The 16,197-nt window shown below is 38.3% G+C and overlaps 1 protein-coding gene across 5 annotated transcripts in view; it reads left to right on the forward strand.

Annotated features, from left to right (window-relative positions):
* G2E3 (G2/M-phase specific E3 ubiquitin protein ligase) overlaps positions 1-16,197 on the forward strand; it is a 52,253-nt gene that overhangs the window by 15,437 nt on the left and 20,619 nt on the right. For 2 of the 5 annotated variants that reach the window (XM_037900530.1, XM_037900532.1), the window contains exons 4-9: positions 1,066-1,163; positions 8,892-8,993; positions 10,107-10,231; positions 11,600-11,765; positions 12,539-12,645; positions 14,257-14,373. In XM_037900530.1, the coding sequence (XP_037756458.1) occupies positions 1,066-1,163; positions 8,892-8,993; positions 10,107-10,231; positions 11,600-11,765; positions 12,539-12,645; positions 14,257-14,373 (715 nt within the window). The remainder of the gene's footprint in view (positions 1-1,065; positions 1,164-8,891; positions 8,994-10,106; positions 10,232-11,599; positions 11,766-12,538; positions 12,646-14,256; positions 14,374-16,197) is intronic. The other 3 variants (XM_037900533.2, XM_043548730.1, XM_037900534.2) reach the window with 2 other exon arrangements.

Below are 16,197 nucleotides of genomic sequence, written 5' to 3' on the forward strand. Positions count from 1 at the left end.
AAGTACGTAGAGCAGTTACCTGGTCTTCAGCTCATATGCTTACAAAACATTATTAAGTCACAGTTTCAAGATCTGATGCCCATTTTTGGAAGAGCTATTTTGCAGTCTCTTTACAGATAACTTCTAGTTTCCACCTCCTTCAAGAGCAGTTACTTAATCTGGGTAACCGGGGTTCTTCGAGATGTTCTTTACATGAAGATCCCATGACTTGCCCTCCATACTGGCAGTTCAGAGTCCTACAAATGAGGATTCTGGGTGATGAAGGAACTGAGTGGCAGTTGGGGTTGCTGTGCCCTTTATGCCCTCAGGGCATGTATGATCCCTGTGGACACTTCTAGTGAAAATGTTCTGAACTCCTTTGCTGGGGCACATGGACACAATAAGTTGGATCTACATGTGCGGAATATCTCCAAGAACCACAGTTACTAACAGGTAAGTAATGATTCTTTGCATTGATCTTATTATGTTATTGAGATCATCAATATATCCATTATATTTCTACAAAAAAGTTGGGTACAATCTGTTTATATTCAGATACCAGTTACTCTACACATTTGTAATGTACCGCTCACCATAGTGTTTAGGCATTCAATTGACACAATATTAAAGATACCACCTTAGCTGGCCTTTAAAACAGGGCATTTCAACTGGTGGTGTGTGGCTTGCTGATAGGTTCTGAGAGGCGCCTGCTGGGTCAGCAAAATCCCTTGTTCACTAGGATCCAGCAGGAGCCAGGGAAGGCGCAAGTTGCAATCTCTCCTCTCTTGCTCTTTCTGCTCTGCACTTCCAAGCCTACCCATGAAAAAAGAAGGAAGGCTAGGGGATGGAAGTGGAAAGCACCTACAAAAAGTGGAGAGAAACATCAGCCACTTAATTTAAGTGGAGTGTGGTAAACAAACACAACATTGAATTCCATCTGGTGAATATCAGATGGGTGGTACCGGCTTTACTACACTTATCCAGTAACCTACCTCATACTTAATTTATTTAAGGGTTAGAAACCAGCATTTTCTGTTAATGGACCATTTCCATTAAGTGTTTCTAAATGGTGTTTTACTATTTTAGCCTGTGTCCTCTGTCAACGAACTGATGACTGTCCCGAAAAATATGGAGAAAAGAGAACTTACAAGGAATACAGTCTCACTGTTCATTACTACTGCTTGGTAAGTATTTCATATTGATCCTGAACTGAATTCTAGGAAGTTACCTGTTTTTCTGATGAGAATTGGTAAACTAAACAGCAGTGAACCTGCAACTCTTTGTCTGCAAAATTCCAAGATCTCTCTTCTAATTTCCAAATTATTTGCTTTGAGGGAGATTTATCAGTTATTTTAAAGATACAGCAGCAAAAAGAAAACACACCATAATAGGTTGTTACTCACTGTTGAATAGTCACATTAGCAATTAGCACATTCCCAAATCATAAAAACTTGATAAAAAGAACGAGGAGTACTTGTGGCAACTTAGAGACTAACAAATTTATTTGAGCATAAGCTTTCGTGGGCTAAAGCCCAATTCATCAGATTTAGCCCACGAAAGCTTATGCTCAAATAAATTTGTTAGTCTCTAAGGTGCCACAAGTACTCCTCGTTCTTTTTGCTGATACAGACTAACACGGCTACCACTCTGAAAAATTTGAAAGCGTTTTTAAAAATTGGTGATAATGATCCATTTTATCCCATCTGACTCTTCATTTAAATGAAGATTTAGTTTCAGAATTTTAGGATCTAAGAACTCAAGCCTTCATTAAAATATTTCCCGTACCCCTTTCAGTATAATTCTGTTTTTAGCAGCATACATGTAATTATTCGTTTGCTATGTGGTGTTCCGCACTCTGCATTATCTGGCTTCATTATAGCACTAGCAACGGTTCTCAAACTGTGGGTCAGGACCCCATTGTAATGGAGTCACCACGGCTGGCGTTAGCTGGTGGGGTACCCTGTTTGTTCTCTCTATATAAATAAAGCCTGACAGTCTTGTATCTATTTTTCTGTTTGTTTTTTAATGTAGAAATATCAGGAATATCAAGTCCAGATACTACAGTACAGCTGGCTTGAAGCCTGAACGTCACCGACAAAGCCTGAGACCCTCTGCCCGGGGCCGAAGCCCAAGGGCTTCAGCCCTGGGTGCAGGGGCTTTGGGCTTTGCCTCCCCCCGCCCAGGGCAGTGGGTCTTGGGTGGGCTCAGGCTTTGGTAGTGGGGTCATGCAGTAATTTTTATTGTCAGAAGGGGTCGCGGTGCAATGAAGGTTGAGAACCTCTGCACTAGAAAAATAGTCCTTGTTTCAGCTTAGTAAGTGTGAGTCTTATCAGGTCACAGGTCCAGTAATGCAGCCATTTTAATAATAAAACTTAAACTGAGAACAGCTATGGATACAAGTTAACTAGATGTTTAATGTTTTTCGCTGTGACAACATCAGCTACAATTGTTACTTTCCAGAATTAATATTTCATTTAGACTTTATTAAACTCATAGACTTTAAGGTCAGAAGGGACCATGATGGTTGTTTAACTCGAGGCTTAAAGATGATCTGCAAATGTTTTTTAAAAGCTGGTGGGGTACCCTGTTTATTCTCTATGGATAAATAAAACCTGAAGTCTTACATCTATTTTTCTGTTTGTTTTTTAATGTAGAAGTATCAGGAATATCAAGTCTAGTGTTCCCTGTTCTTGCTGGAGGAACTCATAGATGTCTCCGTTAATTGCATTGATAGAATGGGTTGGGTTTTGAACCTTTAACAAAGATATCCTGTTTCTAAAATAAATTTAATCGTCATTGAAGTTACAAAGTTAAACAAAAAAACAAAATTTTAAATAGTCCCACTAAAATTTCTTTTGCTCTTTCTTATGGTATTATTGTTTTACTAATTCTTTAGTTGTCATCAGGTTTCCTGGGCAGACAAGACCTGAAGTTCCAATGTAAAAATCTGGGGGGGAATAAACTACTAAATGTACACACACTTGTGTGTGTGCACATGGTTGCAGGCTGCTATTACAGCTTATGAAGATGCAAAAAGGTGAAAGCCCATAGTTTTTCTTTGTAGATTACTTTTAAGGTATTGGGATAGATTCTGGCTCTCACTGAAGCCCCTATACACTGCTTTGGCCATGTAAGGAGGCTATGGGAGAATTTCCTGATGCAGAATCAGCATAGGGCTGATGTAAGAGGCCCTGTGCAGTCCCCTTTCACAGATCTCTGTGTGGAGAGTGGGAAGGGGCATGCTTGTAGCACTAAGTGCTTCAGAGATTCTGGGCTGCAAAGCCAGTCGGGTAACGCTACTGTAAGTTACAGCTTCTTTACTGCAGGGGCCATTTTGGCCATTCATCTTCTTGCTCTGGGGAGCACCTTCAGTTCTGTGTGCCTCTGAGGAAACAACATAAAACATAGCCTATCGTTGCTGCATAGTGAATTATCCACATGAGTCGTGTTAGTGCAATGGTGGGCAACCTGCGGCCCGCAGGCCGCATGCGGTCCATCAGGGTAATGTGATTGCAGGCCGCGAGACGTTTGCTGACATTGACTGTCCGCAGGCACGGCCCCCCGCAGCTCCCAGTGGTTGCAGTTCTCAGGGACGTGCTGGCCGCCGCTTCCCACAGCTCCCATTGGCCTGGAACAGCAAACTGTGGCCACTGGGAGCTGCAGGGGCCGTGCCTGCAGAGGGTCAACTTCAACAAAATCTAAATCTTCTCTCGAGACTAAACTTGCCAAGTTTGTTTAACCTTTCCTGATGATAAAAGGTTTGGAAAACCTGACCAATTTTTGTTGCTCTCCTCTGGACTTTCTCCAATTTGTCCACATCTTTCTTAAAGTGTGGTGACCAAAACTAGGCACAGTACTCCAGCTGAGGTCTCACCAGTACCGAACAGAGCAGAACAGTTTCCTCCTGTGTCTTACATATAACTCTCTTGTTAATACACTTCAAAATATTTATCTTTTTCACAACTGCATCACTATTGACTCATTCATTTTGTGATCCACTGTAACCCCATAATCCTTTTCAACAGTACTACCATCCATTCAGTTATTCCCCATTTTGTAGTTGTGCATTTGACTTTTTTTCAATTTCTAAGGGTAGTACTTGGCACTTTTCTCTATTGAATTTCATTTGTTGATTTCAGACCAATTCTTCAATTGGTCACGGTCATTCTGAATTCTAAACCTATCCTCAAGTGCTAGCAGCTGCTTCCAGCTTGGTGTCATTCACAGAATTTATAAGCATTCTCTCCTCTCCATTATTTCAAGTCATTAATTAAAATATTGAATAGTACCAGATCTAGAGCAGACCCCGTGGGACTCCATTAGATATATCTTCCCAGTTTGACAGCGAATCATTGATAACTATCCTTTGAGTATGGTCTTTCAGTCAGTTATGCATTTACCTAACAGAACCTTAATCCAGACCATATTTCCCCAATTTGCTTATTTGTCATGTGGCACTGTGTAAAAAGCTTTAATAAAATCATTATATATATATATATATATATATATATATATATCACATCTACTGCTTCCCCTATCCATTAGGCCAATAACACTCTCAAAGAAGAAAATTAGGTTTGTTTGGCATCATCTGTTCTTGACAAATCATTTTAACCCTATTATCCTCTAGGTGCTTACCTATTGATTGTTTAATAATTTGTTCCAATATCATTCCAGGTATCAAAGTTAGGCTGTGATTGGTCTAGAATTCCCCAAGTTCTCTCTGTTCACATTTTTAAAGATTGGTACTATGATTGCTTTTCTCAAGTCCTCTGAGACCTCAACTATCCTCCATGAGTTCTCCAAGATAATCGCTAATGGTTCCAAGATTGTTTCAGCTAGTTCCTTAAGTACCTAGGGTGCATTTCATCATGGCCAGCCAACTTGGCTACATCTAACTTCTCTAAATATTCTTTAACCTTTTCTTTTCCTATTCTGGCTTGTGTTCCTTCCTCGTTGTTGTTAATATTAATTGGGTTAAGTCTCATCACCGTTAACCTTTTTAGTGAAGACTGATGCAAAATGGGCATTAAACACCTCAGCCTTCTTGATATCATCTGTTATTAGCTCTCCTTCCCTGCTAAGTATGAACCTACACGTCTTCTTCGAGTAGTGCCCCTGTGGGTGCTCCACTTGAGTGTGTCTGCATCCCTGCGCCTAGGATCAGATATTTTTGATAGCAGTGCCCATTTGGTCCACACATGCTCTCCCCGTCTTGCTCCAACATGACAGCAGGACACGCTCAGCAGGAAATTCTCACAAGAACATGAGTGGGAACTAGATACCATGGTCCTACACAAAATATTCAGGCGTTGGGGATTCCCAAGCATAGATCTTTCTGCCATGGCCAGGAACAGCAAGTGCCCACAATTCTGCTCAAAAGCAGGACTGGATCGTCAATTTCTGGGGGATGCCTTTTCCTTCTATACGCCTTTCCTCTTTCCCATTAATACCGAAAGTAATACACAAAATAAAGGAAGAAAAGGCCATGATCATTTTGATATCCCCAACGTGGGTCCAGACAAACATGATTCCCTTACCTTTTATGAATGACAATGTGCCCACCAATCAGTCTTCATCCCATTCCACACTTCCTGTGTCAGGATGCAGGCCAGATTTGCCACTCAAATTTAGAAGTTCTCTATGTGAAATCATGGCTCTTTGATGGTTCCAAGATGTCGAATGAATTGTTCTGAAGACGTGAAAAAGATACTGTTAAATAGCAGAAAAACCACCATACGTTATACTTACCTTCAGAAATTAAAGAGATTCTGAATCTGGTGTGACAATATATACATCACAGCTATATTCTCTCCCTTGCTGTTGGTGCTGGACTATATCCTAGGACTAAAAATATCAGGACTATCATCAAGTTCTCTGAGGGAACATCCCATGGCAATTTCAGCCTTCCACGATAAGATCAACAGGTGTTCACACATCGCACAACAAAAAGTTTTCTTAGAAGTATTTGGAACCTCTACCCATAAATTTGAGATGCTACACCACCTTGGGACCTTAACTTAGTTCTAAGATGCCTCACTGGTGCCCCACTTGAGCCCATGGTGACCTGCTCACTCATACATCTCTCTGTGAAGACTGCCTTTCTCATGGCCATCACATCCACACAAAGAGTGGTGGAAATAGGAGCTTTCCTGGAATAGCCCCCACCCCTTTACAGTTTTCTTCAAAGATAAAGTTACTTTGAGACCACACCCAATTTTGTACCTAAAATACCTTCATCCTTCCACTTGAATCAGCCTATTCATCTTCCATCGTTCTTCCCCAAACCACACAGGAATAAAAGGGAGGCAATGTTCCACACACTAGACATTAGGAGCCTACTACCTGGAAAGGACAAAACCCTTCAGAAAATCACCTAGACTATTCCTTTCAGTTGTGGAGAGATATAAATGCTTATCCATATCTAAACAAAGACTCTCAAAATGGATTTCCAATTGTATTAACTATTGCTGTCAGTAACAAGACTTTCAGCCCCCACCAGGGACTGGAACACACTCTACAACATCGCTTTTGACCTCTAGCTTTCTTCAACAATGTTCTCATCACAGACATTTGTAGAGCTGCAAGCTGGGCGTCTGCTCACATGTTTACAGAACATTATGCAGTCACTCAAGACTCAGCATCTGATGCGCTATTGGGACTAACTGTATTATCATCAATAAAGAATCCAACTCTGAAGCCCCATCTGCCCAACACGGGGCACTGCTTTGCAGCCACCTAAAGTGGAGCCCCCATAGGGATACTTCTCGAAGAAGAAGAGAGGGTTACTCACCTTGTGCAGTAACAAGTTCTTCAAGATGTGTGTCCCTTTGGGTGCTCCACTACCAGCCCTGTCTCCTCTACTTCAGAGTTTAGACATAGACTCTGCAGTAGAGAAGGACCTGAGGGCAGTTTGGTTGCATGTGCGGCCCAAATGGGCACTGCTACCAAAAATCTCCAATTCTTGAAGAATCTCAGTTACTGCAGAATGCATCCGATGAAGTGAGCTGTAGCTTACGCTCAAATGAATTTGTTTGTCTCTAAGGTGCCACAAGTACTCCTTTTCTTTTTGCAGAATGTGAGTAACCCTCTCCTTCCTTTGTCTGTCTTTTGCTTCTAATGTGTTTACATAGAATCTCTTCTTATTGCCTTTTATGATCACTGCTAGGTGTTATTCATTTTGTGCCTTACCCTTATTGATTCTGTCCCTGTATGCTTGTGCTAATCTTTTGCACTCATCCTTGGCAATTTGTCCATGTTTCTACTTTTGGTCTGATTCTTTTTTGATGTTCAGGTGATTAAAGAGCCATATTGGCCTCTTATTCTTCTATTTTTCCTTCTCATCAGGTTAGTTTGTTGTGTCTTCAGTATTGTCTCTTTGAGAAACTGCCAGCTCTCCTGAATTCCTTTTTCCCTTAGCTCTTCTTCCCACGGGACCTTACTACCAGTTCTGAGTTTGTCTGCCTTTTTGTAATCCATTGTGCTTATTCTTTTGCTCACGCTTAAAATGACTAGATGTCCCGATATTAGGGGCTTTGTCTTATATAGGCAACTATTTCTCCCTCCCCCCACTTGTCCTGATTTTTCACACATGCTATCTGCTCACCCTACTCATGCTCCTTCATTTCCTTAGAATAATGAAACCTAGCTTTTCATGATCACTTTCACCCAAATTGCTTTCAACTTTCAGATTCATAATCCTGTTATAATCAAGTCTAAAATGACTGACTGCCCTGGTAACTTCCTCCCACTTCTGAAACAAAAGATTGTCATCAATACATTTGAAGAAGTTGTTGTGCGTTGCTGCATTACCCTTCCAAGAGATGTCTGCATAGTTAAAGTCCCCCATTACTACCAGGTCTTGTGTTTTGAATATTTCTGTTGTTTGTTCTAGAAATGCCTCATTCACAACTTCCTCCTGATTTGGTGAGAAGATCGATTGTGTATCACCCCTGTCCTCTCTCCCCCTCCCCACCCCCTTTTATTTACCCAGAGACTTTCAACTATCTTCCCTTTCGCCTTTTTCTGGACCTCAGAACAAGTGTACATATTTTTGATGTATAATGCAGCACCTCCTACCTTTTTCCCCTGTCCATGTTCCCTGAAAAACTGTATCCTTCTATACCAATATTACAGTCATGAGATTTATCCAATCAAGTCTCTATAAAGCGAATTAAGTCATAATTTAGCTTATGGACTAATACTACCAGTTCTTCCTGTTCTTCCATATTACTTGTATTTGTGTACAGACATCTAGGGCAAATTTCCCCTCTGTTTTCCCTCTTGTTGTTGTTGTTCCCATGACCCTGCTATAATTTTCCATTCCCTGCCACTCCTCTCCCCCCAATATGTAGCTTTCTGTTTAGGTCACCTTTTAAATATGGGCTTTAGTCTACCTGTGGGCTTTAGTCACCTGCATCCCTTGAACCTAGTTTAAAGCCCTCCTCGCTAGGTTGGTGAGTCGGTGTGTGAAAATGCTCTTCTTGTTTAGGTGGAAGTTAGACTAGTCAATTGCTGAAGATTTTGTTTTTTTTTTTTTAAAGTGACTAGGATAAGATTGCTTTTCTCATTCTGGGCACATCCATGTGTTCTAAAACTTTCCTAAATTAGTGTTGCTTGTTCTGCAACGTCCGCAGCCACTGTCTCCTGGACCCTAGAATATATTAAGTTTGGTCCTAGAAATTAGTCAAACAGATTCCTGCAGTTTCTTAGCAGCAGTATGCTGGGAGGAAGGGAAAGACTATTATGCCTCTGCATAATAGAATATCACTGTCTTAAACATGTTAAATCAGTCTACTAGGGTTTTCCATATTGATACCAACAGATCTTATAGTGCAGTCCTAGACATTAAAGTTGATTAAAAAATGGTTTAGTGTATTGCAATTTCTTACTAATTTTAACTGTATTTATAGTTGATGTCAAGTGGAATTTGGCAGAGGGGTGAAGAAGATGAAGGAGTTTATGGGTTTTTAATCAAAGACATTAGGAAAGAAGTAAACAGAGCTGCAAAACTGGTAAGAATCAAGCTCCAGTATTACCACTGTGTTAATCTTTGTTTCATCATTTTTGCACTTTAAACTCAATAACAAATCTGGTTTGTAATGAATCTTTAGATTTTTTTTTAAATTAAAGAATGATTTTTCTTTACAAATGGGAAATATTGACCGTTGCATTTTTCATAAGTACTTACTGTACTATGTGTCATATTTGATTCATTTTATGGGCAGGTATATCCTACTTTCAAGAGTCTGAATTCTTATTTTTAAATGATTGTGTATATTGGCAAGTGTGTGTGTGTGTGTGTGTGTATATATGTATGTGTGTGTGTGTGTGTATACACACACACAATATACACATATATAGTAAATATTGACAATGGTAGTTGGCTGATATTTGTTACAGAAGAGACAGTGATTAAAACCCAATGAGGAAAATGTCATTTTCACCTGTCCAGCAGATTGGGTGTCAAATTAATCAGAGTCTTTGGGACAAAACACAAAGGACTGATAAAACAGATGGTGTGGGTAGACCCTTACATTTTCAGGATGAAACAAAAACATTTAATGTTTTTGATAAGTCTAACTCGAATAGCTGAGCAGGAACCAGTTAAGAGAGCAAGTTGTCTAAAATATCCAGATTGCCTCTATAGCATCTGTTGAGCCCCAAACTGTTTGTATATTTTTGTTGATAGAATTAACATATTTTAACAATGGCTGCACTTGTACAGCAACCTTGGATACCATGATTAAAATACGGAATGCCAACTTATTTGTCAGAGTTTATTTAAGTCTTTGAAAAGTACATAAAACAGAAGTAGATTAGTAATGCTACAATTCTAGCTAGGTTTCAGAGTAGTAGCTGTGTTAGTCTGTATTCGCAAAAAGAAAAGGAGTACTTGTGGCACCTTAGAGACTAACAAATTTATTTGAGCATAAGCTTTCGTGAGCTACAGCTCACTTCATCGGATGCATTCAATCTAGCTAGATTATCCTCTGGAACAGTTCAGTATAGCGCCATTTCCTTTTCTATACTCCTTATGTCAGATTTCTTTTGTTAATGTTATAATTCCAGCAATTTTAATTGGACTTAAGTTTTAATGGGCTTTCATTTCTAAAACTTTCTCTTAGAAATGTAATATCTGTAAGAAAAAAGGTGCTTCGATTGGATGTGTAGCACCCAAATGCAAACGAAGTTATCATTTCCCTTGTGGGGTTCAAAGGGAATGCATTTTCCAATTCATGGAACACTTTGGGTAAGTGTTTTATTGTCAGGTATAATTACACTCCTTACTGAATAAGAGGTGCTCCTTTTTGAAATACACTTGCTCTTCTTTTTCCTACAAGAAGCGGGAGTGGGCATTATAAATGGCCTCCTAATTATCTATTTAATAGAAGAAAGAAATCTACTATTTTTCTTACAGTTTAGAGAATCATATTTTGAGGTATATTGTCTTCTGGTTAAATTTTCCTCACATTTTTCACTTGGGCCCGAGGGGGATGAAATGCTCCTGTCTGAACCAAGAAGCAGGGAATGGATCATCTGATAGCCATGCCATTACTACAGCATACATATAATATTTGTGAAACAGTTTTTCAGTATTTTTAGGATGCAACTAAATGTTAACTCTTAATATTAGCACACATTTTAATGTTCTACATAAAATTGCGAAGTTGGACTTCAGCTTAAGTATCAGGTTTAAACTCTGAAAAGTAATTATAATAATGATTCCATTTTTGTTGTTTGACTTCAGATCAAATTTGCTCAATTTACAAATGAAAAATATTCTTTTTCTAACTGCCAGTCCTTCAAATTCATCCTGGGACCTGAAAGTCAAGCTGAATTATCCTTCAATGCAGCATCACAAAAAAAGCCCCAACAACAAAAAGCCCCGTCCCCTTGGTTGCACCGGAACTACATCTACTGTTTAGTTGTATCTAGGCTCCTGCCGATAGTGTGTGAGCATAAAAAGAACAGTTGATTCTTCTTATCCCAGGTTGAGTTTGCAGGGTTGGCAATGGGGGATGAAGAATAATTTAACTTGTAAACTGAACACGTTTTATATGGAACCAGTGAGATACAATAAATATAAACCCAAAGTTTATTTTTAGAGTAGAACTTCACTTTAGATTACTGATATTTTCTCAGTCTAACACATGCTTTTTCAAACTCTCAATTAAATCTTAATTTCTTTGGCTGTTGTGTGGGCTTTGTGGAATTATTGAGAGATTTTAAAAATTAAAATCTGATAACACCAAAGTAATGTATTATTATTTTAATTAGGCGACACTTTTGTTTTAAGAACCAGAAATGCTTTGCTGGACCAATACAAAACCTTTGGTGTTTTTAGTAATCTTTTTGAACAACGGATCGGGAATCAGAGAATCCGTTTTCTTGCTATTTTATATTAATTTGTTTGTGAACATTTTTGCATATTGAATATATGGTTTTTAACCTGTTCTAAAATGATTTATTTCTAAACTACATGTGTGAAAAATTAAAATTAGTAAAGTCTGAAGTTATGATACAGGGTATAGTGTTACTCTCTTTAGTATTAAAAACAATAGTTTAATTGTTTTTGAAGTTTAATGTCATTAAGCAGAGCTTTAATTTTCTCTTTAAGGTCATATTGTTGGGAGCACCGGCCAGTTCAGAAACTTCCATCTGATGAATCTAGAGGCTCTTCACAGTGCACAATATGCTTGGAATTTGTTGAGCACTTTCCAATGTACAATATACTGAAAAGTCCTTGCTGTAAAAATGCTTGGTTTCATAGAGACTGCTTGCAGGTAAGACAACCTTTTATTCTGTGATGCTCACAACATTTTGTTTTGTACTTAGAATAATAGAACAAATTAATGTTTACATTCTTATTTTAATATTCAATAAATGTAATAAAGCCACATCAAAAATATAAGACTATAACTAACTTCTTCATCTAGCGATTCTGTTGATTATAGGTCTGGGAAAAAACTAACTGGTTTGTCCATGTTCTCAGACCAGCAACTTTAAAATACACTCTTAGGGACTGCAAGTTTGGGAAGATTCCTTTTTAAAGATGTTCTTTGAGATCTTCACACTTCAGATTGTCTTCAGGAAGCTTCTACAGAAAGAAAGTCTGTTGGGACTTCATAAATGCCCTCTTGCAGCCCTGAACATTTAGAGCCCATATCATAAAAGGGTGATGTGGCCTTAGTTACTTCTGTTCCTTCATTCTCATGGCTCGACATGGATGTAGGAATCTCTTCAGATGCGGAGTGAATTGGGGGGCGGGAGACGGGAGGTCATTGAAAGGAAAGCACATGCTTTCCTCCTGGAGATGATCTTACAAGCCCAGCCCCTGGGTAAGCCATTTCCCTTGTGAAAAGATAGAATAGGCCACCTTTAGTTTCTAAGTGATAAATCTAAGATGATCCTTGCACTGAACAAGTCAGTGCCAGAAAAGAATCCATGAGTGTAATGCCCAATCTTCAGGGTACCATGACCTTATTGGATACAAAAGGATGGAAACAGAGTAAATGTGAATAGTTCAATTAATTTTCTTTTCTGTTTTCTGATACAGTATCAAGCTCTGAGTGCTGGGGTATTTTTCTTTAGGTGCACAGTGTGCAATAATAAAGACAAATTTCAGAATGAAATGTTGAGAATGGGAATACACATTCCAGAAAAGTAAGTAACTAACAATAATTTCACAAATAATCCATATTCTATATACAACTCTAACTAAGTAGGATGATAAATCCAAAACCATGTACTTGTTTATGCAATATAACTAAAAATTGAATTATCATTGGGATTTCCTGGGTATCTACTAGCAATGAGAGCAGTTTATTTTTGTCTTAGGTGCAATTTGCTTCTTTTCAGAATGTTCCTCAGATTTGCAGAATACTAAATTAAGAGAGGCTGCAAATGTGTAGTGTAGGATAGAGATATATTACTACTAATCTACATTTTAGAGATAATATTCTCTATATATAAATGCAATGTATTAGAATTTTTAAAAATTCTAGTATTTTTAAATATGGGCAGTTCATTTTTAAATATGGCCAGAGTATTTTTAAAATAGGGACAGTTTAATTTAATATGGGAAAGCAGGTGCATTTCCCAGCAACTGCTCTCTCATCCTCTCCACACTGTATTTTCTTCACTTTCTTTGTCTGGCCAACGTGTGCTATCACCCCCTTTATACAGTAGAACCTCAGAGGTCTGAACACCAAAGTTACGAACGGACCAGTCAACCATACACCACATTTGGAACTGGAAGTACACAATCAGGCAGCGGCCGAGACCAAAACAAAAACAAACCAAATACAGTACAGTACTGTGTTAAACATGAACTACTAAAAAAAAAAAAAAAAAAAAAAAAAAAAAAGGCGGGGGAGAGTTTAAAAAAAATGATTTGACAAGGTAAGGAAACCATTTCTGTGCTTATTTCTTTTAAATTAAGATGGTTAAAATCAGCATTTTCTTCTGCATAGTAAAGTTTCAAAGCTGTATTAAGTCAATATTCAGTTGTAAACCTTGAAAGAACAACTATAGCGTATTGTTCAGAGCTAAAAACATTTCAGAGTTATGAACATCCCCCATTCCTGAAGTTATGAACAACCCCCATACCTCATAACTCTGAGCTTCTACTGTAGTCAAGTCCTAGCTGTCTTCATTTCTTTCTCTAGGATCTGCTGAGGACTTCTCTCTTCATCTTTTTTTTTTCCTCCCTTCCTCCCTTAATTAACCCTTAAGAGTACTACTACAAACATTGTCAGTTCTACTTCCAGAATTGAGAAAAAGTATTTGTAGTGCCTAAGGATGATTTCCTAGGGTATATGGATTAATCTATTTTATTATTTTTTACTGCTGCTTATTGCTATAGTATCTGAATTTCTTCCACATAAACCCAGAAAGGAAAATACAGACATTGGGAACAAAAGATTCCAACTTTAAGGTTGATAGATTATTCCAACATCTTATCAAGAAAACATTCAGATATTTTCTCTAAAGTTGTCAAACTATATAAAACACTTATGGATTTAGTTCAGAGGACAATCTTGAGTAAAGATGGACTGTTTATCCAAATAGGTCCTTTCTCTCCTGTTATCTTATTGTTATTACACTGCTAAATAGTTGCATTAACTCAAATTATGCCATTATTATCAATCATATTTACATGCTCTGGGAGCTCCAATTTTAATGCGTGGCAAAGGAAAATAAAGTTATTTCAGTACATAAAGCTAAAATTATAGCACTAAAATGTTTTTTAATCCATGTCTGCAATATTTACAGAGATGCATCCTGGGAACTCGAGGAGAATGCGTATCAAGATCTTCTGCAGCGTTACCAACACTGTGACGCTAGAAGATGTCTGTGCAGGAATGGGAGAGACTATAATAAACCTGATAGGTATTAATATACACACACAGATTTTGAAGACCAATATGTTTAACATAATGGGATGGGTATGGTATGTTATAGGCATCTGTCGCAGATAGAATGTTGAAGAGGTTTTTAAAAAGTAAATAATGAAAGCTACGACATTTTCAAATAATTTATCGCAAGCTGGACATATTTATCTTATCAATACTTTACAACATGCATCTTATTTTGAAAAGTGATTGACCAATAAGACTTAGTGTACCCAGAGTATAAGAGCCAAGAGAATTAGACAACAGGATTTATCTTCCATATTCTATCCCTTCTCCAACACAAATAAAGCAGCAAAAGAGGTAATACCATCATCAGCATCCTTTAAAAATCAGAGAGAGGTAGCAAACTACTAAGACAAATTATTTTTTATTTATGCTTAGCTGCTAAAATATCAAGTGTGTTAGAATATCTAAAATAGGTATCTTTGAAAGTACCTGGCTAAAGTATTGGATATATCGCAAAATTGACTAGTTCCAGTTGATCCAGCTATCTGATTAGAAAGTTTATGAGAAACACCCAGCTGCTGGGATTTTTATTAAATAGGGGGGACCTATGCTTCTTACTGTCCTTTGACTCCTTCCTCTCACTTTACAAGTATGCTCTGAACTTTCCCAAAACCTTACTTTGATCTCATTTCCTTCCTTCCCTTCACCTCTAAACTCATTGAATAGTCATTTACAATGGCTGTTATTAATCCTCCTCCAATTTCCAAACAAGCTTCAATCCTCTCCAGTCTATTGAAACCAATCACAATAAGATCTCTAATGACCTCTTCCAGCTCAGATCTCAGGCTCTTCATTTTGTCCGTCCTCCTTGACCTGCCTGCTCTTTTCAGCACCGTTGATCATCTTCCTTCTTGACATCTTTTCCTCCACAAGGTTTGCAAAATACTGTCTCTCCTAGTTTTCTTCCTACCTCTCTGACCATTTTTTCAATATCTATTTCAATGGGTTTTCCTTCTCCTTTCCCTCTGGATATCCCCAGGAATTTGTCCTCTTCTTTATTCTCTTCGCTTTACACTTTTCACTTTTATCTTCTCTTTGATGTCTCATCTTCAGTTCTAATTTAACATCCCTAAAATTGAACTCCATATCTTCCCTCCCAAGTCCTCTCCAATTCACTTTGTCTCCATCACTGTCAACAATATCCAAGCTTCTGGTCACCACCTTCAAATTCCTGCACTTTTTCATCACCAACCGCATCCCTTCTGCTTTGCCTTATTTTGTCTCCTTGTTGGCTTATTTCATAAATGTCCCAGTATTCTCTTCCACAGTTCCCATCAGTGTGGAGCTTCCTGAGCTCATCAACAAGGCCCCTAACCTCTCCATGTACAAGTCCCTCTTGAAAACCATTTCTGTTGTACTGCCTATCGGAAATCTTGCTGGCTTAAATTGACAAGATTATAAAGTTTTGGCCAAACACCATGATGGCCCATTCTAATTATGTGTACACTGCCTCATAATTGTCTTAGTTTGTGAGCTCCGTTGAGCAGGGATCATGCCTTTTTGCTTTCTGTATGGGAAGCACCTAGCACATTGTGGGCACGACTGCAAACAAATATATAATATAAAGATCTAGGCAAATACTTTAAAAAAAAAAGTTTAAATGTCTCTTACAGAACAGTCCCAGCTTTTGGAAAGTGGTGAGGTTATCAAATACTGTATCATACAAAATGCTATTTGGAAAAAACAGCCAGGGCACTTTGAAAAAGTTGGGCTGTGGATCCCACAAAGTAGTGAAGGGGAAAGTAACTGGCTATGCAAATGTGTTGGCTTAAAAAGGGTACACTAACTGCTCCAT

This window comes from Chelonia mydas, chromosome 6 (genome assembly GCF_015237465.2).
Source record: "Chelonia mydas isolate rCheMyd1 chromosome 6, rCheMyd1.pri.v2, whole genome shotgun sequence".
NCBI lineage: Eukaryota > Metazoa > Chordata > Testudines > Cheloniidae > Chelonia > Chelonia mydas.